Source organism: Mercurialis annua, linkage group LG6, assembly GCF_937616625.2.
Source record: "Mercurialis annua linkage group LG6, ddMerAnnu1.2, whole genome shotgun sequence".
In the NCBI taxonomy this organism is placed as follows: domain Eukaryota; kingdom Viridiplantae; phylum Streptophyta; class Magnoliopsida; order Malpighiales; family Euphorbiaceae; genus Mercurialis; species Mercurialis annua.
The window spans coordinates 8,086,329-8,108,002 of NC_065575.1; the positions used below are offsets into that span (position 1 = coordinate 8,086,329).

Sequence of the window (21,674 nt, forward strand, 5' to 3'; positions counted from 1 at the left end):
TTTGGCTTCTTATAACCCTAATTGCAACTATTCAGCAATATGTATGTTTTGGTAGAGAAGCATCATGGACATCATATGAAACATTTATGTATAAGATATGAACTAGGAGTGTGCATTTGGTTTAAGTCGAACCTAATAAAAAAAAACCAAAGCGAACTAATTTTATAAGAATCTAAAATATTTCAAATTGAGTCAAACCATGATTCTTTTGGGTTTCCAATTCAATCTTTTACTATTAAAATCAATTCAATCTGAAAAACCAATGAAAATACAAAATATCAAAATTTTCAGTTTGATTTGGTTCTTTTGGTTCCGATTTGGTTTTGCACACCCCTACTCGACCATGCTTTAACTTCCGATGCATAACCGTTTCCAATTCATGCAGATCAGAAATACAATGCATACCGGTGAGAACTACAGATAGATAAAACTGAACTTCATTCAAACAACACAAAAATTACAGCAATGAACATAGTGAGATCTTCCCACACTTTGAAGAGTTCATTTACACTGACCATCATCAATCTAAACAATCACAGACAATGTTCATGCTCTTCTGTTCATTAATAAGAAAACTAAACAGCCGCAGGAACTTTTTAGCAGAACGATAAAACTTCTCCGAATCTTAAACGCCTGCTGTCATAGGATCAACAGGAAGTTTACCACCTGGTCCGCTTTTGTTTCCCATAATCACCATCGGTGGTGGTGACAGTAAACCTGCATTGAGAAGAAAGCGCCTCACAGTATCCGTAGGTTGCGCACCAACCGATAACCAATAACTGCAGTCAAGAAACGAGAGAGTTAAAAGCATGACTAGACAAGAATATAACAAAATAGACAGAGTTTCTCGTTCACATGGTCAGGCTCTTGGGAATCCGAATATTGGTCCAGAATATAGCAATGAATTTTGCAGCCTTTTTCTTCTATAAGTTACGCCTAGTACTAATGCATTTACCATCATTTCAACAATATCAATTCAAAAGGTCTACAAGGTCGTTGGATTTACTATATTTTAAGAGAAACGAGAAACGAGAAATAGAAATGAAATGAGTTTCGTTGTTTATGTTTGATTGGATACAATTACAGGAAATGAGAATGAGATTTTTCCGTCTAAGGAAAACACTCATTCCTCCCATCAGAATCATTTCTATTCCGTTTTTTCCTTTGATTTTTCGTTCTGATTCCCTACTCAACCAAACAACATATATAATCAATCATTCCTAATCTCATTCTCATTTCCCCATTCGAAAACTGAACCTCGATCGAGCAGAACCATGTATAACCAGAAAACATGATTACTCAAATCAACAGTGAAACTAACTAAAAGAAAACAAATGCTTACTTCACCCTGTCGTATTTAAGCTCCACTCGTTTTTCGGCATCTTTAGCTGTCAAATTCAAGTAAAAACAAACAGAAAAACAAAATCAAACCCTGAAATCCAAATAGTAAAAGCAAGTTTGTTTATCCATGTAAAAATATGAACAAAATATAATATTCCATTACATTTTCAATTTGGTGCGCTAATTTTCTTGATTAGAATCCCAATTCTCATTAGATTACAATCTCTTGTGATAACAAACAGTAATAAATGAATTTATTAGCAGACAAAACCATAATGCAATTATCAACATGCATATCTGAATTCACTTGGTTCTTGATTTTTCATATTTTATAAAGGTAATAACTTTTTTCTGAAAGAACTAACAAATTAGAGTACAACAATACTATCACAAACAACCAGTCAAAAATAGCATCTTTAAACAGAATCAACACGGCCCATTTGAGTATCTTGATTTCTTTCTTTACTTTAACATTTTCCCGAGAAACAAACAGGAAAAAAAGAGAGTACCAGCCAAGGGGTCGTAGAAACCAAGAACTTGAAGATGCCTTCCATCTCTGGGGCATTTGCTATCAGCAGCTACAATTCTGTAAAATGGTCTGTGTTTGCATCCACATCTCTCTAACCTTATCTTCACTGCCATTTTCAAACGATTTTTGAGCTCTTGGGGTTTATCCAATTGTTGGTCGGGCTCTTTTTTTATAGAAAAAATGAATAGTTCACGTTGGGTCCTCAAACTTGTATATAATATCGTATTAACCCATAAAGTATTCTTTTGTAGCGTAAACATCCCAATTAGTGTTATGTGTCTAACAACCATATAATCTCTTCATGAGTATAGTGAATATTTTCCTGTTCTACTATTTTAAATTTATAGTATTTTCTTTTTTATTTAAAATAAAAAAAAAACAATACCAAAATCTAATGTTATTGTTATTTTTATCAAATTATTCTTGATAATTCTGTGTTATAACTTGAAAAATATAACTTATTTATTTGAAGAAAGGGTCATCCCGACTTTTAAATTTGCATCTCGAGGTTAAATAAATTGCTTTAATTTTTTTATATCAATTAGATCCTCAAATTTATTTTTTAAGGTCTTACAAGTCACTTTTTATTTTTTAATCAATTAGATCCTAAACTCTCTTAATTTAGTCATGTAGGCAATAATATTGAATAAAGAATTATTTTACCCTCCAAACTTGGCGCAAAGTACCAAAAACGTCTAAATTAGCAAAACCGGATCACTTTTACCCCGAACTTGGCAAAATCGGCTCAATAACCCCCCTAATGCTGATGTGGCCCCAAATTGGAGAGTGAGATTCCAAATTTTAAATAATTTACTCTATAATCTAATTAAACAATTAACTTAATTTGTCTAATTTAACTAAATGTTTAATGTAATTCTAAACCGATAAATTTATCGGTTTTTTCTTTTACACCGTTACTACCACCATCTCCACCAACCACCGCTTGAAACCCACAAACCACCGCTTGAAACCCACAAACCACCGCCCAAAAATCCATCGCCGCTCAAATTGAGGAGTCTTCGTTGAGAGACTACAGATCGTCTCTAATAAAGACAAACCCATCTGGGTCGTCTCTCACAGAGACGAGCTCATCGTCTCTGTGAGAGACGGCGACGAGCAGCTGCCGGATTCTTCACCGGCAGCTGCTCATCAATTATTAAAAAAAATTGGTTTATTTTACAAAAAAAAACCCTTTTATTTTTAGTTAATATAAATTTAATATGTAAACTTTTAAAATTAAAAAAGTTAAACTGTTTTTTACTTATTATGGATTGATTTGAAATAATTAAAAAAATTTGTATCATTTTAAACTTTTTGCCATGAAAAACCACCTAGGGAAAAAAAACCACTATACAAAACCGGAGAGTGTATCTCACTCTCTTAGGTGAGAGTGGGGAGGGGGGGTTTTTGTACCAAATTTGACAGATTCAGGATAAAAGTGATCCTATTTTGCTAATTTGGACGTTTTTGATATTTTGCGCCAAGTTTGGGGGGTAAAGTGATCCTTTGTTCCAATAATATTTACACGGTTTCTCGGGTCGGATTAAACCCTTCCTGTTTGAGAGAGTACGGGCGAGCTATAATTGATTATCAATCAAAACGGCAGAGCCGAAGAGCCAAAGCGACGAGTCGAAAGTTCTCGGCTTCACATTTCTAGGGTTTATACAAGATTTCACTCAACACGGTACGTTTTTTTCAATTCTGATTATTGATTTCTTCGTTAGCTCAGCATTTCGAATTTCAAGTTTAATTGATTCTTCTTCTTTCTTGCGTCAAGTTAAGTATGTTATTTTCATTAGCTATCGTTAATTAAGTAATTGTCAGCATAAAATTGCTATGCATCATTTATGTGCATAATATTTGGGGATTTCTGTGCTTAATTTTGTTTGTTCAGAGCAGCACTTTGAATTTTAGGTTTAATTGATTCTTTCGTTATTGGGAAATTTACATTTGCTTGAATTTGATATAGCTAATTGCCTTGGGTTCAGGTCCTTCACTTATACCTAGGTAGCACGGACTCTTTCATTCAATCAAAATGTTCAGTTTCGGACATGAAACTTCTTTTTTTACGTAGAAACCTTAAAATAACACTGTTCGCTGTGTCCGTGTCCATGTCCAAGTGTTTCGTCTCCCCATGTCCGTGTCCATGGTACCCAGCTTATTACGATTGTTGTTTTGATAACAGTGCCTTAGAAGTGGTTAGGGGAGGTTTGGATTCTCTTAGCTAATGTTTGCTTAGATCCTACTTCTTCCTAGTTTGTAGCTCTATCTAGTTTATAACCGCAATAGCATATCTAGTATCTCATATTTCAACTTAGGTATTCTCTTCACTTGTTAAATTTTATTTTGTTTGTTGTGATTTAGGTTAATTACTGAATATAAAGATTGAAAGTCACTTAAATAGTGCCAGCAGGATGCAAGTTTTCCCCCGAGAAGGCGATGGTGCTCTATCAGTCCCTGGTCCGAGGCCAATGGAATGGTCTGCTGTTCCATATAGAGGGCCACAAGGACCTGGACCAAACGGAAAGCAACGGACGTCGAGTTTGGAATCGCCTATTATGTTACTCACAGGTCATCAGAGTGCCGTATATACAATGAAATTTAATCCTGCTGGAACTATGATTGCATCTGGATCCCATGACAAAGATATCTATCTATGGTATGTTCACGGGGAGTGCAAAAATTTCATGGTTTTGAAAGGGCATAAAAATGCCATTCTCGATCTTCACTGGACTACTGATGGATCTCAGGTAATATCAGCCAGTCCCGACAAAACTGTCAGAGCATGGGATATTGAGACTGGGAAACAGATAAAGAAAATGGCTGAGCACTCGTCGTTTGTGAATTCTTGCTGTTCTTCACGGAGAGGGCCTCCTCTTGTTGTCAGTGGTTCTGATGATGGAACGGCAAAACTTTGGGATATGCGGCAGAGGGGAGCAATTCAAACATTTCCGGATAAATACCAAATCACAGCTGTTAGCTTCTCAGATGCATCCGATAAGATCTTTACCGGAGGTATCGACAATGAGATTAAGGTATGGGATTTGCGGAAAGGTGAGGTAACCATGACACTCGAGGGTCATCAAGATATGATCACTTCTATGCAATTGAGTCCTGACGGCTCGTATCTTCTCACTAATGGTATGGACTGCAAGCTTTGCATTTGGGACATGCGTCCTTACGCGCCACAAAATCGCTGTGTTAAGATACTTGAGGGACACCAACACAACTTTGAAAAGAACTTGTTGAAATGTAGCTGGTCCCCTGACGGAAGCAAGGTTACATCTGGCAGTTCTGATCGGATGGTCTATATATGGGACACAACTTCTCGGCGCATACTCTATAAGCTTCCTGGCCATGCTGGATCAGTCAATGAGTGTGTCTTCCATCCTCATGAGCCTATTATCGGTTCTTGCAGTAGCGACAAACAAATTTATCTTGGCGAAATATGATTAGCAAGCTTTACCGTGTTATCTCTGTACCGAGTTGAAATCGACTGCTAGGAGGCTGTTGTTTTAGTACCTGCAGATTTGTTAATTAGATGTGTTCTTCCTAAAACTTTTGGGCTGACTTTACTACAATGTGATACACTTGCTATGATGTTCCTACATTTTGTTGACATGTCAAGCTTTTCAATTTTGGTATGTGTTGGTGAGCGACTTGTCACTGAAATACATTTATGTGAATCAATATATTAGACTAATCCTACTCCAAATTATTATTTTGTTTATGGCAGGCTGTTATTAAATTTTGCTACGGGTCTTTTTTTTATCTACAAGGATATAATTTACAGGTTGTGTTAGCATTAGCTGCTGAAGAAGATAGGGTTTTAAGATATAAATAGAATTGTGTGGACAGTAGGTTTGTGAAGATAAAATTCTGAGCTATATTTTGTTTGGAGATGTATAGTGGTTTGATATTCTTGTAGTACTAGTTTCGCATTACGTGCTATGCACGTGGCTCGTAACGTAACTCATCAATGCACATATTAGTAAATTTATTATAATTATATCAATTTTTTATTTATAATTAATATTAAATTAGTTAAGAATTTTTGTAAAAATAAATATAATATATTCGGTTATTAAATTTTTTTCCATACTGAATTTATTCTTCTTTTGGTTTTATAATAACCATAATTAAATAATTAACTTAATTTTATTAATAATATCTTTAAAAATAATAAAATAGAAATTTAAATAATAATATATTGACCAAATACAATATTTAAATATTTTAGTTAAATCAAACTAAAAGATAGGTATGCCTACTAATTTGGAGATAATTTAGTTATTTTTTACATACTAAAAACTAAATTGGAGATAATTTAGCTACCTATTCTAATTAGGACTTTAATTACAATAGTGATTAATTAAATAACTAATTAGTTAATGACTATAAAATCTTTATTTAGTAATAAACTAAAAAGGATTATTCAGTAAATTTGTCTGTCCCCCCCCATCCGTGCTTTTATATATAGTATAGATAGATAGATATGTTGTTTACGACCCAGTAGAATATCAGGAGTAAAAAAATCCAAATTAAAATATAAAATGCAACTTAATACACATTTTGAATTATTTTAAGCAATTTAATTTTTTTACCAGTCTGACCATTATAAATTATTACTATTTTTTATTTGGGCGATTTTAAGAGGAGACCATGGCTCAAAATCAGGATTTAGTTGGGACATAACCAATTCAAAATAAGAGGGGCAAAATTTTAATTTTTAAACTAAAGGGGTCAAAAATATTAATAAAAGGTTAATTAAATTATATTATTAATAAATACGAAAATGTATTTTTGAAAAAGTTAATGGGAGCAATTGCTGCTCTTACTCCTCAAGTGGCTACGCCACCGGACATAACCGAGTTTAATTGAGTTGAAATACTATTAAATTGAGAAAATAACAAAAATATTCAAAAAAAGGAAGAAAATAACAAAAATACTAAGCTTGTTGAAAAATTACATGAGCACCTAAAAAGGCTAAAAGTTTACATTTAATACCTTACCAATGAGGATGCAACACATGGCACACCCAAAACAAATAAAGAAAAGTCAAAACGCGTCAGAATGGGTCAAAAACGCGTCAGAAACGCATCTGACATACGTTTGACACGCGCGTCAGTCACGCGTCAGTCACGTGTCAGTTTGTCGAAATTATTCACATGTATCATTTATGTATCCGCGATATATCGGCAATGTATCAGAAACATATTTAATTATCATTTTCTCTTATTTCTAATACAAATATATATGTATATATATATACACACACAAACACACATACTATTTATATCTCTTATTTATGTGCCTATAAGGTGTATGTGTAGCATATTTTAAATTAAAAGAAGCATGTATCACATACTTTAAAAATACATAAAATATGTTATAAAAGAATATCATGAAAAATGTTCTTCCTATTGCATGTTTGATGCCTGTTTTGTTTTTTTGTTAATTATGAATATATATATACACACACACACACTCATATTATTTATATATATGTATTGATAATGTGTCTTTAATGTGTATGCATAACATATTTTAAATTAAAGCTACATCTATCATATACTTTAATTGAAATTCACGCATCAATAACATTTTAATTTGTTATTCGATATAAACATTTTTATAATTTAGGTTTCTTTGGTTGTATTTTTTTAACTTAATTGCCTAACACTTAAAAATTATGCATATTTTGTATGTATGTAGAAGATATTTTTAACATATTGAAGCATTTTTTTTTTCGATATATCTATCAAAATATATGATGTGTATCTAGAACATATATCATATTAAAAAATATGTGTTCCGTTTTTATAATTAAATATTTGAGATTTATCTAACAAATAAAAGTAAGAAACATGTCAAAATACGTCTAGTAAATTAATATATATTTAAAAATGTATACATTGAGCTGTTTTCGATATGTATAATTTATATATTAAAGGTGTATCTAACAAATACATCTAAGATACATTTCAGATACGTCATATATACATCTCATTCTTTCAAGATGTGGCAGAGTAAATTTAGTTTTCAAGTTTATAAAATGGTCAAGAAAAAAGTGATGCTAAAAAGTTCTAACTATCGCTCAAATTAACATGTCCTTATATCTTCAATTATTGTAAACCACGTACTAACAGTTACTCTACAACTATAATGATTCACTAGTTTAAAAATCGATCGATGTATCTACGATGTATCAGTAATGTATTGAGGTACCACCATTAACGAGAAGACGCATATCAAGAATATATTTATCATGTATAAATTATATATTAAAAATTTATCTAATAAATATACTTAAGTAACATGTCAAACACGTTTAATGAATTAATATATATTTAAAAATAAATGTATTTGAGATATTTCTGACATGTATCTGATATGTATAACATATGTATCTGATATGTATCAAAAATGTATCTCGAAACAGTCACATATTATTAATAAAACCTATTGAAAAAATATATTTCAGATACATCTATATAACACGTTTGATACATAATCTTATAATTATTTAAAGTAACAATATACAAAATGATATATTCACATAAAATATATAACTGATACATCTTCAATATATAAACAATGAATATCAAATATAATTTTAATAATACATTTATTATGGCCAATTTAGACTAGAAATCTCCAAAATTATCCCCCTTTTGTTTGATTACAGCTCTTATAATCTCAATTAACCTTTAATTTTCAACTAAATATTTACAAACATGTTTCTGTTATATATATGTGCAAATAAATTAATAATACATAAATAATACATCTCTGAGACAATTTAGATATATTTTTAAAAAATTAATCTACCCAACTTTACATACAATACAATTCAAGTTCAAGAATTTCTACACAATGATCTATTTTTTTCATATTTTCTAAAATAAATAATCATTTGATATTTTATTATTATAATTTATTATTTATATTCAATTTAAATAATTAAAGTTTTATTTATAATTTTTTGAATTTAGTAAAATTCATACATTTGAATTTTTTTTAATACAATTCATACATTTTAAAAACTCTTATTACATATGTTGATATTTTTTATTCTTTTCTTTTTCAACTAAAAGTGGTCATCTTTATTTTATAATACATTAGACATTATACCAAAAAAAAGAGAACAATCATAGTTAGGTTATACATTAACTATAGATCAAAAACATTTTAAAGAAACAATCACCACTATTATTAGTGTTACAAGAAAAAGATCCTAGATTGAGAAAATGACACGTTTCTTTAAAAAAAAACAACGTAAGCCCGCTCAAACCCGGCACGAATCCGTAAAATTAGTGCATTAGAACCGGGTTTGGGTAGAATATTTAAAACCCAGACCGGGTTTGGGCGGGCTTGGGCGGGCTTGGGCTTTTCAAAAGTCAAGTTCGCCTAAGCCCAGCCCGAGCCCGCCCAAGCCCGACCTATGAACAGCTCTAGCGACGAGTATGTTCCCTATGTAATCTGTTGATAGCCTTGATTAGCGACGGAACACATGCGTTTAGCGACGGATAAATCCAACTAAACACCTGCTTTTTAGTAGTGGAGGATGGTGGTATTTCATGCAGATAAATAAGACAAAACAAATAATTCTAAAAACAAACAAAATTACTAACAATTTAATAACAATTATTACATTAAAATAATTCAGTTTGATAGATGAATTTTTTTATTTGTTGCATAATATTAATTTATTGATAATTATAATAAAAGATCTAATTATTTAAATATATTTATTTTTTTATTTTTATCCAAGTTTTAATTATTTGTTAAAATATTTAAAATATACGAGATTTAATTTATCGAAAAAAACATATATATTATTATGAAAGAAATAAAATGATAAAAGAACATAAGAGCAATACATATATTTATGAAAAAGATAATATAGTTCAGCTATAGATATAGTGGAGTGCATATACTAATGTTGGAGTGTGAAAATCCTTGTCCATGTGTTTCTTATTTCTCTTTTTGATATATTCCACTCCCACGTGGTGGCTTAGGAAGAAAGCGTATGATATGTAATAAATTAGTCAACTTAGCTGTTAGTTGTAATTGTAAAATTAGCATTGGTGTAAAGATTGGGTAAGGTTAGCATTATTGAAAAGATCACCCGTGTTTAGAATTGTTTTGTAATTTTCTCTATTAAATTTGAACTCAACTCGACCTGGTCCTAAAATTCGCTTGGTTCGTTTTCGGCTCGACATGCTGAGATAATGGGAGTTAGAGAAGCTTTGAGTTGGTTGAAGGGTTCAGATCGTATTGTGATTGAGTCTGACGCGATGGATGTTGTTTTGGAGCTTCGTAACCCAGAATTAGTCGCGCCAGATTTGTTGATTGATGATTGTTTGGAACTAGCAAGGCAGTTTCATAATATTTATTTTGTTTTCGTGAGGCGATCTGCGAATCAAGCGGCGCATAATTTAGCGCAAAATGCTCGATTCTTGTCAGGTCATCAGGAATGGTTTAGCCATTTTCCAGAGTATCTCACAAGTGTAACTGCCTTTGGTTTGATTTATTGAAATCATTTTTCCATAAAAAAAAAAAACTCGACCTGGTCCTAAAATTCTAAACTCAATTTGAATTCGATCGACTTTTATTTTAAGAGGTCAAGTTCGAGATTAGTAAAATATTTGAAAATTGAATTCCACTTAACTCGATTATTTGTATAATTTTATAAGAAATATTAAAATAATTAAAAAAGTAAAAAAATAAGTTGAATCGAGTATTTTGATGTGGAAACTTAATTCAACAATTGATGAAAGTAGTTCGAATTGGAGTTTAATTAGATTAAAATCAAATCGGTTTTGAATATATTTAGAGTCAAATTAATTGTTCTATTCTAACATTTACAAATTACTAAATTAGCACACACCGTAACACAAACAAAACTAATCATAGGATCCCAAATCCTTCTGGGCCCTTTTCCATTAGGTAATCAAAATCAAAAAGATGCTTCTCCTTTTACCTTTTGTTTTTGCTAGCTAGACACCACTATAGCACATGGACACTAGCCGTTACAAAGTTCATCATTCAAAACTAGCCGTTACCTTTAAACTTATTCGCCTCCTCAAATAACGGTCACATTTCCCAAACTATATAACACAAACAAATCCCACTTCCATTTCATCAAATCTTTTCTTCTTCTTCACTCTCCAAAAACCAAAATTCCAATCAAAAGATTCAAATTTTCAAAATCTTGAACAAAATGGGCATCTTCCACAAACACAACCAGTCATGCACAGTAGCAGACTCCCACAAAAGAATGCACAAAATCTTCCTTATCTGCAACTACATTCTCCTAAGTGCCGCCTCCAGTTGCATCTTCCTCACGCTCTCCCTCCGCCTCCTCCCGTCTCTCTGCGGGTTCTTCTTCATCCTCCTCCACACTCTCACCATCATCGGCGCCATCTCCGGCTGCTCCGTGGCCACCTCCGACACCTCGAGCAAGCTCTACGCTGCTCACATGATCGCCAACTCACTAACGGCTATATTCCAAGGTTCGGTTTCCGTTCTTATTTTCACTCAGACCGGTGATTTCTTGGGGTACTTGAAATCTTATGTTCGGCAAGAGGATGGTGAGGTTATTTTGAAGATGGCCGGTGGGCTTTGTGTGCTGATCTTTGTGTTCTTGTGGGTGGCTTTGACTCTGGCTTTTTTGCTGCGGTATTATGCTTTCATTGAGGGCGGCAACGGCGGTGGCCACGGCGGTGCAACTAATACAAGTGGCGGAGTTTATCATGAGGAGGAGTTGAAGAAGAATTGGCCGTTGCATCTTCAAGGTGTTTGATTTGGTTTAGAGTTAATTAGTTTAATTAATTCTTGATTAATCTCTCATTTTGATGAATTATTGTTGGTTGTACTGTTGTTGATTATTATTTTGTTTGTATTTCATTATTCTTTGAGATGAATTAAGTTTAGTAGTACTATTGTTATATTACATATCATGTATGATCATGAAAATATTTATATGATACTTTGATTTGATGATGATTTGTGTTAATTTTGTTTGGATCTAGATCTTTAAATTAATTAATTTTAGTTTATTCCCGATTGCTTAATTAAACATTTGGTTGGAAAATAGATCGTGATTATTATTGAAATTTTCTATAGGTTGACCTTGATTATGTAAATTAATTTCCATAAACTCCATGATTAAAAAAATTACCACATTTGTAATTGTTTCCTATTCCACTAATTTCCAATATCCCATGACAACAACAAGCAGAGTGTATATGTTGCAAGAAATTCAATGGCTCAATTGATAAAAATCGAACAAAGGATCAAATTGGCCCCTCAACTTGGCACAAAATATCAAATCAGTCATTTTCGACGTTTTTGATACAAACAGACCCAAAACTTGCGTTTGTATCTCAAAAAAGCCCTTGATAGCCTTTGCCCATTCACACCCCTTAAAGTGTGTTCTACTCTCCACTAACAATATGAAAAAAGTCTAAAAAGATGCTTAATATTTAATTAAATATTCAAAATGACACATAATCATTTATAAAATTCAATTATAGCCTTATAAGTTTAAAAGTTCAACAATCATTTATTTTTCAAAATAAAAATTTAAAGATTCTTTTTGCCTTTTTTCCACCCCATCTTTCATCTTCTCCATTTTCTTCAAAATCAACCCCGCTGGTTTTTTTTCATATTTTCCTTTTCCCTTCCACCGGCAGCCACCTGATATTCCCAATTAAATCCAACAGCTCGTTCATCTTGCAACAGACAAGAATCGAGCTGGTTCATCTCCGCTTTCAAGACGAGCGGCTCATTCATCTTGCAGCGGCGGGCTGGGTTCATCTCCGCTGCCGAGACGAACCGCTCGTTTATGTTGCAGTGGCGAGTTGGGTTCATCTCCGTTGAACGGCTCGTTCATATACTGAGATGAAATGAAGCAACATGGTGGCGAAGGATGTTAAATGAGGAGTAGCGTTGAGCGGCAGTAGTAGCGTTGACCGGCAGCAGCAGCGATTGTAGATCTTGGATTTGGAGCACCGACAACACTCATTGCCGCCAGTAGCATCAGCAACACTCATCAGTTCCGATAGCAGCAGCAGTGGCGAATGATCTCGAAAGGTGATGGAGGCGGCTGAACAATTTCTGCAATTGATTTTTTATAATGAAACTGAAACAAATTGTCCAATTCTTTCATTCTATGTTCTGTTATGAAATTGAAATATTTGTTTAGAGTGATATACAATTGTGTAGGTTATATTTGTGGAGGATTATGATGTTGAATGGTATAATTTAATTTTGGAATGATGTTGATGTTGAAGACGAATAATAATTATCAGATCTAATTATGCTTTAAGTAGGGTTTAGTTAGGACAAAAGGGCAAAAAAATTCCTAACTTTTTAGTGATTAGAGTTTTAATTAACTAGAATGAATTAAAAATTTAATTAAGCTTAATTAGAATTAATTAAAATTAATTAGAATTAATTTTTTTAATTAGTTAATCCCACTCTTTTTTTGTGTCAGAGGGGCTCTTTTGAGATGAAAATCCAAGTTTTGGGTTTATTTGTAGCAAAAACGTCGAAAATGACTGATTTAATATTTTGTGCCAAGTTGAAGAGGCGATTTGATCCTTTGTTCGATAAAAATATGTCCACTTACATAAATGGCATTATTTGAAATTGAAACAAAATTGAAGGACTACTTTTAGAAATAGTTTAAAATTAACATAGAAAAGAAGGGACCAGCAATAATTGACTTCTGAGCAATCCAAAGGTCAGGGAATTTTTTTAGTGCCACTAAATGCATTTTTTAGCATATTTCTTGAACATGGGCATATCTGCATATGTTTCTAAAAATCAAAATTGTTAATACTAATTTATCAGATATTTTCTCTTCATAATTATAATTTTTTTTGACAAAAATAATAATTAAATAATAGTAATTAAATAATACGCACATTACTCTAATATTTGTTATATTATTATAATTCACATTTATATCTTTTTTTTTATATCAAGATAAACCAGATATTAGTTTCAATAAAGTAAAAAATTAAATGTCATGTCAGAATTTTATAAAATTTGAAATTTTTTGTAAATAATTTCAATAGAGGATAAAAAATGAAATTGCAGAAAAGTGAAAAAAATGATTGTAGAGTGATAAAAAGCAGAGTTGGGAGTATCAATTAAAAGCACCACTAAAATAAAACATCAAAATTAACCAAAGGATCTCCTCTCATTTGGAGTTTTCAATCTCTTTTTAATCATCTCTGCATAAGGAAGTTGGGCAGAGCAGAAAACAAAAATGGCGAGTTCAACTTCATCCCTGCTAATGAATCCATTGACTTCTGCAATATTCAAGACCACCCAGAAGCTTTTCTTGCAGCCTTCATCGTCAATTTCTCAGTCTTTTCTCCTTAATCAACGCCTAAATTCACTCAAATACATTAAGAAGAACTACAGTTCGATGGTGCCCAAAGCAGTTTCTGTTAAGCCACTACAGACTGACGTCGAAGGTCTTAACATAGCTGAGGATGTCACTCAGGTAAAACTCCTTTTCTGCCTAGTTTTGATGCTACTCTCAACTGTTTTTGTTTTAATTTTGAGAATTTTTGCTAAATTTTGGATGGATTTTGATGGGTTTTACTTTTTATAAAGTGGGTTTAGTTTAGTTCTTGATGATTTTGTGTTGTTTCATTGTTTTGATTTGGTTTATATTGAAGTTTTAGGTGTATATAGATGGTGGTTTTTGGTGAAAAGTTGGTCTTTTTCATTGTTATCACATTGGTGTTATGTGGAAAGCCTGTTACTTTCTCAATTTGCAGGGTTAGAACAAATGGATTTCTTATCCAGATTACATACTCTCTGACCAAGCAATTGCGAAGTACCAAATTTGAGAACTTTGTCAAAACTTAATGTAGATTAATCACTTAAAAAAATCTTAGCTCAATTTTAATTTAGCCAATTGCAGCTATTCTTTGAATAATTAAGATTTTAATGTGTAGTTGTTTATAATTTAAGGGTTTTGGCTGGATCATACCTAGACCATCCAATGCCATTCAATTGCATGAAAGTGATCCTAGCAATAGGTTCAGCCTTCATTTTTATTAGCTTATCCTTGTAGTTTACATTAGGATTATGCGTGTTTCTACCTGCTCATAAGTCACAATGCTTCCTCTTAGCTGAATTTTAGGTTGATTCTGCTCAATGTTCCTTTCACAAGCATAGTATAATTGCAAATTTTGTAAACAGTTCTGGATTACTTATGATCTGTATCTTTTTCAATATCTTTGTATGTGCCCAAAATCTTGTTATTGAAAAATTAAATAAATTATTCTGTGAATTAAATGAAAACTCTCAGGTTACTGGTTATTTATTTGTTTTCTGGTTTGCTTTGTGGTGCAGCTTATTGGAAAAACTCCTATGGTCTATCTAAATAAAATTGTAAAGGGGAGTGTTGCAAACATTGCCGCAAAGCTTGAGATTATGGAACCATGTTGCAGTGTTAAGGACAGGTGAGAATCATAAAAACTGGTAGTCTTAGCCCATACTCGAGCTTTCTTTATGCATCTTTGAGTATATGGTAATACCGTTATAGGACGCATACAGTATCAAATACACTGCCTAATCTACTTTATCATTAAGTGAAATTAGGATTCTTGAAATTGAATTTAGCACTAGATTTTGATTTCATAATTGTGGCTAAACTTCTCTATTTAGCAAGTATTACTATGTTGAAACAAAGCTGACAAACTGCATTCCCCTACTTTACTCGGGTTATAACAGAACATTATCATTGGCAATTGTGGTATTGTATTTCAGGATAGGCTATAGTATGATAGATGATGCGGAGAAAAGAGGAGCTATAACACCTGGAAAGGTAATAATCTTCAGTTGGAATTTGCAATAGTTTTATGTTGTTTGATACTAGTACCTGCAAGAAAAAAATGTAATGATACCAGTTGGGGCAGGTGATGGCAGGGGACTGTAAAACTTCCCTTTACCCTGCTGTACCTCTTCAGTTTTCCCTAAAATCTTTCCAGACCATATCGAATCTCAGAAAATCCACGCTAACTGGGGCGAGGTGGTATGAGTTTGTATAGGGATGTATTTAGATTTGTATATCATTAATCTTACTAGGTATGCATATTAACTTCTAGTCATCTTTCAATCTAGCCTGTTGACAAATATCACGATTCTGCACACAAACGTACCCATCGGTTATGTCCCCAAGCCATTGGTATCTTACATAATATATGGGCCTGATGGCCCTAGAACTTGGAGACTGCTCTACCATCTAATAAGTTCGAGTAAGTCATTGCCCATCAAGTTTGTGATTTAACTCTTTAAACAGAACCATATAGATCTCATTTGTTTATTTCTTTTATGCATATCTTGCTCGAAGCTGAGGTTTAGATAATCTGAGTGTATTTTCAGTGTTTATATCTATATCTTTTCATGGGCACTTGCATCATTTCTGGTTGCAGTTGTCTTTTGCAAATATGCAATTAAGATTTTAGTCATTATTACCTAGATTTTGCTGACATAGCAATACGTTAAATAGTAGTATTTTATTTATTTATTTATTATTAATATTATCCATTATGTCGGTGTCGCACATAATCGATACCGGCTTAGATATTACAGACACTGAAGGCTGTTTTGCTCTCCATGGAAAAGTGATTCACTGAGCTATCTACTTGCTGATTTGATACTTTAAGCCTAAGTCATAAATCAAATAGATCTTCTTTTAAATGTAATCATGTTTTATGCGTATATGCACAGTTATCATTCTGAGTATTTGTTTCGATATCTATTGGAATGGCTGCTGTTCACATGTGATGTGGCTTACAGTATACCATAAATTTTTCTATCATTATTATAGACTGGCCAAGTAAAATGCAACTGAATTTAGCTATCGCGTTAACATGGTTGATCATTCTGATGGTATGTTTTCACTGTATTTAGAGCATTCTTGTGGAACCTACAAGTGGAAACACAGGCATTGGCCTTGCCTTTATAGCTGCTTCAAAAGGGTATAAACTCATATTAACTATGCCAGCATCCATGAGTATGGAAAGAAGGGTTCTCTTAAAAGCATTTGGAGCTGAGCTCATTTTAACTGACTCAGCAAAAGGCATGAAGGGAGCAGTACAAAAAGCTGAAGAAATTTTGCAGAACACACCTAATTCCTATATGCTTCAACAATTCGATAACGCTGCAAATCCTAAGGTTGTCGTTACTCTATCTTAATATTCTGACTGTTTTCTGCTGGTAATATGCAGCAGCGCTGCTTTGGTGCAGCCGCCTTAATATTAAGAAAGATCTTTTTGAGGACACTAAATCTTTACCTGGTAATGAGTGTCCTTTGCATGTCTCACAACATAATTTTGGTGAGATAATTCAGCTGATGCAGTTTCATTACTGGATTGAAAATTTCCCAACTATTTTAGCTCAAAAGCCCATTGCAAACTTATCTTTTTCTCTTTTGAGATTTTTAGACGAGGAATGTATTCAGTCGTAACCTTGGCAATCAAAGTAGCAAGTTTATAAATTTACAGATCTCGGAATTTTCAGATGCTGGATATTGTTTTAACTTACTCCTGAACAGTATAATTTTAAAATAATGAACAAGGATTGGATAGTTTAAGATTTTAGATTGATACTGTTTTTTCTTTTTCAGGTACACTATGAGACAACTGGACCAGAAATCTGGGAAGATACAAGAGGGAAGGTGGATATTTTTGTTGCAGGTATTGGAACCGGTGGAACAATTACTGGAGTAGGTAGATTTCTTAAGGAGAAGAATCCCAACATTAAGGTACTTTTTATTGAGATTAGCCAATTGCACACAATCTATTCTTTTGTACATTTTAATACTGGTTAACCTTGACCAAACATAAAATGCTTTACTTTTTTGGAACGGAGTGAAAGTAATACTTAGCATACCCTATTTAATTGTTGGGGCTGGTGGCAAAAAGTAGGGATATTGATTTGGTTTTGGGTCCATTAAATTTTAAGCTAAAATGGACCAGACCAAGCCAAACCATATAATATATGCATATATATTCTTGGACAATTTTATAATAACTTTTTAATTAAATATTGAAATATTACAATATTAAAGTTATTTGTATTCTTTTTATCTGTTATCCACTATTGTAATTTACTTAATAAATGATATACAAAAAGTTAAATACTATATTTTCTTACGATCAATATTATTTCATTTAATTTAACAAAACTATCAATGTAGATTTTAATTTATAAATTGTTAGGTATTTTGATGATGTTCAAATTGCGATTACATAAAAAATTGTCATAGCAAGCCAACCCGGAATTTGTTGGTTTAATATCTTTTTGGTTCGTTTGGATTTGGTTTGAAAAATTAACAAACCCATGTAGTTGAGTTAGTATATTAGTGCTAAACCATTGAAACCAAAATATATACACCCTTGGTAAATAGTCTTCAAAGAAAGAGTTTATTTCCTTTTGTATTTTCTTTTATTGAATATCTCATTTCATGTTTAAAAATATTAGGTCATTGGTGTAGAACCTACGGAAAGCAACATACTTTCAGGTGGATCGCCAGGTAAGAAAGAAACTCGTGGTTCATCAGTTTCAGTGTAATTTATTAAACGTCTACTATTTGATGTAGCAAATTTTAAAATGTTCTTTTATTTCCCAATTTGAAAAATGCAGGTCCTCATAAGATTCAAGGGATTGGAGCTGGTTTCATACCCGGGAATTTGGATCAAAATGTGATTGATGAAGTCATAGAGGTTAAAATTTTGTAATCTCTATGCTTGTTTTTTTCCATTCTCTGCATGAAAATATACATTCCTCTGCTTGTGAAAGTCAAAAGGTAAATAATATAAGAAAGTAGTACAGTCCTCTTGTACCGTTGGTTATGCGAGTAACTGGATTTCAGTTGCATCATGTTCGCAAGGATTTTTTTTTTGTAAAAGAATTGCATGTGTATTAAGTAGGACAAGTACATGTTTATTTATCTCAAGTAAAGCACCACATGTTTATATGTCAAGCTCATCTCTAACTGTATTTCTAAAAGTAAAATTTAGATGTCACATTGCAAGTTTCAAAGTATAATGTAAAATCATGTCTTAACTTTTGCATTTTGTATATTGTCAGATATCAAGCGAAGAAGCTATTGAATCTGCAAAGCAATTAGCACTGCAGGAAGGTTTAATGGTTAGTACTCCTCGTTATTGGGTTTCATGAGATTAAGCTTATCATTCTGCTCTCTGAATTATCAGGCTGCATGTCTTCTTTTGTTTATAGAAAACCAAACTCTTTGATCTAAATATTGTCTTATCATTCTTTTTAATTCTTCTCTTAAAATCCAAGCTAAGATGCGATTTTAATGAGTCTGGTACAGAATCTTGTTCCCAGTGTAATTATGGCAATTTTTTCTTTAAATCTTTCAGTCCCCCACCTCCTCTTTTAATTGTTTTCTCTTTCTCTTTCTTTTTTTATGTTTATTGCAATATTATACTTATTTGCTTATGAAATTTCTAATGTAAATTAAAAACTAGGTCGGCATATCTTCTGGAGCCGCTGCTGCAGCTGCAATGAAGGTCGGAAAGAGACCAGAAAATGCTGGGAAGCTGATTGCGGTGAGTCTTATTAATTACACTGAAACCAGATATAAAAGCAAGTTAGTAAAAGCTTCATCTGCAATGAAACGTTTTATTATACAAGTGTGAAATTAGAACCCAGGCCCATCCTTAGGAAAGCATTGATAGTCTATTGATGTGAAGAATTTATTTGGCTTTGGCATTGTTGTTGAGCGATATCATATCTTCATTATGCTGATCAGCAGCACTAAAATATAGTATATAACGAGCTTTCCAGGATGAACATTTTATAGTAATCTCTGTGTGTGTTTTCCTTGTCGTATAGCGAGATAGCATGGCACATCATCATTTACCGCGTTTAGTGTGCAACTGTAACTGTGGCCTGTGAGTCTACCATTCGTTTCGTTTGTATTGGTCTAGTTCTAAAATGCATCCTTTTCCCTGCATACAATTAATCCAAGCCATTTTTGCTTGAAACCTATTCAATCTGTGCTGTTTCCCTCCTTTTGATCAAGTTCTTTGGTTCCTTGGATGCGCGATTTCTTAGATATTGTGCAATTTTCAGTATGTCAAACATGACGCAGTCGTAAAAGTTATCTTGGATGATAAGTGGCTGTGATATTAACATTATTGATCAATGGTTCAATTACGACTATAGGACTTTAGGTGGTAGTCTTTGTGGATATTCGAGTTATAACATGGACGGATTGTTTTGACATAGGACTTTAGATGGTATTCTTTGTGGAAATTCGAGTTATAACATGGACAGATTATTTTGAAATGACGGGTCAAAATAAAAATAAGTTGCTTTCGCTCAATGGCCAGTACACTTGAGATGACCAGTGTAATTTAGTGTAGTCAGTTGCTCAAGTTTATGGACCACTTGATTAAGACATCACTGTAGAAATCACATGCTGTGACTTCCCACTTTCTTCAACCTTTTGGCTACTGCAATGGTAAAGGCTAATTTCTTGGATCATTTTCAACAAAAAATAAATTTGAGCCTGTCCTTAACACTGTATAAATGCGCTATAAGATGTAAAGGCTTCATATTCTACAAAGAACTTACTTTTTGACCTTTTTAATATAGGACTCCTGGAAACTAAAATGTTGTATGCTAATGAATATGCTGCACGAAAACGTATGTTTCGGCGTTTCATTTATGTTTCCGGCAACGCTTCTAAAACTTAAAGACTTTATATTTATAATATTTTCCTTAAAAAATATTGTTTCTGCTGTTTCTAGTTTCAGCGTTTTGATTCCGTGCAATATGAATATTAATGCTCAACTTGCTGGATGCATATTGTGCTTGATTGATATCCTTACTTTTACATTGTTATTATCCTGGTGTTTGACAGCGAACTACTTTGAATGGTCTCAGGTTGTTTTCCCGAGCTTCGGCGAGCGATATTTATCGACAGTTCTTTTCCAGACAATCCGAGATGAATGTGAGAAAATGCAACCTGAGGCATGATTCTCCTTTAAAATTTCATCCTGTTTCAGTATTATCTTCTGTGTGTATCATTTATTGGATGTGGAACTATGAGTATCCTCGTAAATTAATAAGTGGGTTTACAAGGTAAATCCTTGATCTGAAACTTTCCATGCATTTTTTAATGGTTAAGTTATGTATTTTTCTTCAACTGTTGCCAATTCCAGAGAGTAAATTAATGGTTACTGCAAGATCGCAAGCATTATTGTAGCTAACTTTTTGGTCACAAATGACTTAAATGTTGAAAAATGATTATATGACGACGTTTTGAGGGTTTAGATTTGCATGAAACATTAAGTTCTAATGCAGCTTTTCCGTTGGAATGACTATTTTTTTTTTCTGTAAGCATGAATGTGCGGGAATTTCAAACTGAGTTTTAGATTATTAATTAAAATAAATTTGTTAATGTTTTTATTTATTTCAAAAAATGTGATATGATTATGATTCAAGGTTAAAACTGTAATTCTATTTATAGATGTATTTTAGGATTAATTGTAAAAAAATTCATGAACTCTAATGTATTGTGCAATTTTAACATGATTTTTTTAATTTTAATATTCCAAAATATTAGTTATCGCAATTCGGAATATCAATAGTTTATTATTATTAACAACTGTTAATGTGGAATGTTATTGCATTTACTGTTTTGGCATTCACATCAACACTTTCTGGTTGAATAATTTGTGTTCCTGATTATAAAATATTGATAATTTATGTTGAAAATGACTAAAGTTGAAAA

The 21,674-nt window shown here is 32.5% G+C and overlaps 4 protein-coding genes across 5 annotated transcripts; 3 read left to right on the top strand and 1 right to left on the bottom strand.

Annotated features, from left to right (window-relative positions):
- Positions 1-421: 421 nt before the first annotated feature.
- LOC126653994 (30S ribosomal protein S16-2, chloroplastic/mitochondrial-like) lies at positions 422-2,027 on the bottom strand. The gene is made up of 3 exons (XM_050347998.2): positions 1,851-2,027; positions 1,343-1,388; positions 422-779 (listed from the first exon to the last, which is right to left on the bottom strand). Exons 1-3 carry the CDS (start codon positions 1,981-1,983, stop codon positions 626-628), a joined length of 333 nt encoding a protein of 110 aa, XP_050203955.1. The 5' UTR covers positions 1,984-2,027; the 3' UTR covers positions 422-625.
- Positions 2,028-3,419: 1,392 nt separating this feature from the next.
- Positions 3,420-5,600, top strand: LOC126653708 (uncharacterized). 2 transcript variants are annotated; one of them, XM_050347635.2, is made up of 2 exons: positions 3,420-3,554; positions 4,235-5,600. In XM_050347635.2, exon 2 carries the CDS (start codon positions 4,285-4,287, stop codon positions 5,320-5,322), a length of 1,038 nt encoding a protein of 345 aa, XP_050203592.1. In that variant the 5' UTR covers positions 3,420-3,554; positions 4,235-4,284; the 3' UTR covers positions 5,323-5,600. The 2 variants fall into 2 exon arrangements, with proteins under 2 accessions (XP_050203592.1, XP_055962260.1); XM_056106285.1 differs by having other exon boundaries at positions 4,284-5,600.
- A 5,408-nt stretch (positions 5,601-11,008) lies between these two features.
- Positions 11,009-11,878, top strand: LOC126686824 (uncharacterized). The gene has a single exon (XM_050381078.2). It carries the CDS (start codon positions 11,097-11,099, stop codon positions 11,676-11,678), a length of 582 nt encoding a protein of 193 aa, XP_050237035.1. The 5' UTR covers positions 11,009-11,096; the 3' UTR covers positions 11,679-11,878.
- A 2,104-nt stretch (positions 11,879-13,982) lies between these two features.
- Positions 13,983-21,086, top strand: LOC126686823 (cysteine synthase). Its single transcript, XM_050381077.2, has 10 exons — positions 13,983-14,393; positions 15,254-15,363; positions 15,671-15,728; positions 16,817-17,080; positions 17,532-17,669; positions 18,389-18,440; positions 18,551-18,630; positions 18,998-19,057; positions 19,402-19,482; positions 20,825-21,086. The coding sequence occupies exons 1-10, from the start codon at positions 14,154-14,156 to the stop codon at positions 20,915-20,917; spliced, it is 1,176 nt and encodes a 391-aa protein (XP_050237034.1). The 5' UTR covers positions 13,983-14,153; the 3' UTR covers positions 20,918-21,086.
- Positions 21,087-21,674: the final 588 nt, after the last annotated feature.

Coding starts and splice junctions, on each gene's coding strand:
- LOC126653994 (XM_050347998.2), bottom strand. CDS start 1,983: ATGGCAGTGAAGATAAGGTTAGAGAGATGTGGATGCAAACACAGACCA. Junction 1,389..1,850: donor TTTCTACGACCCCTTGGCTG/GTACTCTCTTTT, acceptor TGAATTTGACAG/CTAAAGATGCCGAAAAACGA. Junction 780..1,342: donor CTTAAATACGACAGGGTGAA/GTAAGCATTTGT, acceptor TCTTGACTGCAG/TTATTGGTTATCGGTTGGTG.
- LOC126686824 (XM_050381078.2), top strand. CDS start 11,097: ATGGGCATCTTCCACAAACACAACCAGTCATGCACAGTAGCAGACTCC.
- LOC126653708 (XM_050347635.2), top strand. CDS start 4,285: ATGCAAGTTTTCCCCCGAGAAGGCGATGGTGCTCTATCAGTCCCTGGT.
- LOC126686823 (XM_050381077.2), top strand. CDS start 14,154: ATGGCGAGTTCAACTTCATCCCTGCTAATGAATCCATTGACTTCTGCA. Junction 15,364..15,670: donor TGTTGCAGTGTTAAGGACAG/GTGAGAATCATA, acceptor ATTGTATTTCAG/GATAGGCTATAGTATGATAG. Junction 17,081..17,531: donor ATAACGCTGCAAATCCTAAG/GTTGTCGTTACT, acceptor TTTCTTTTTCAG/GTACACTATGAGACAACTGG.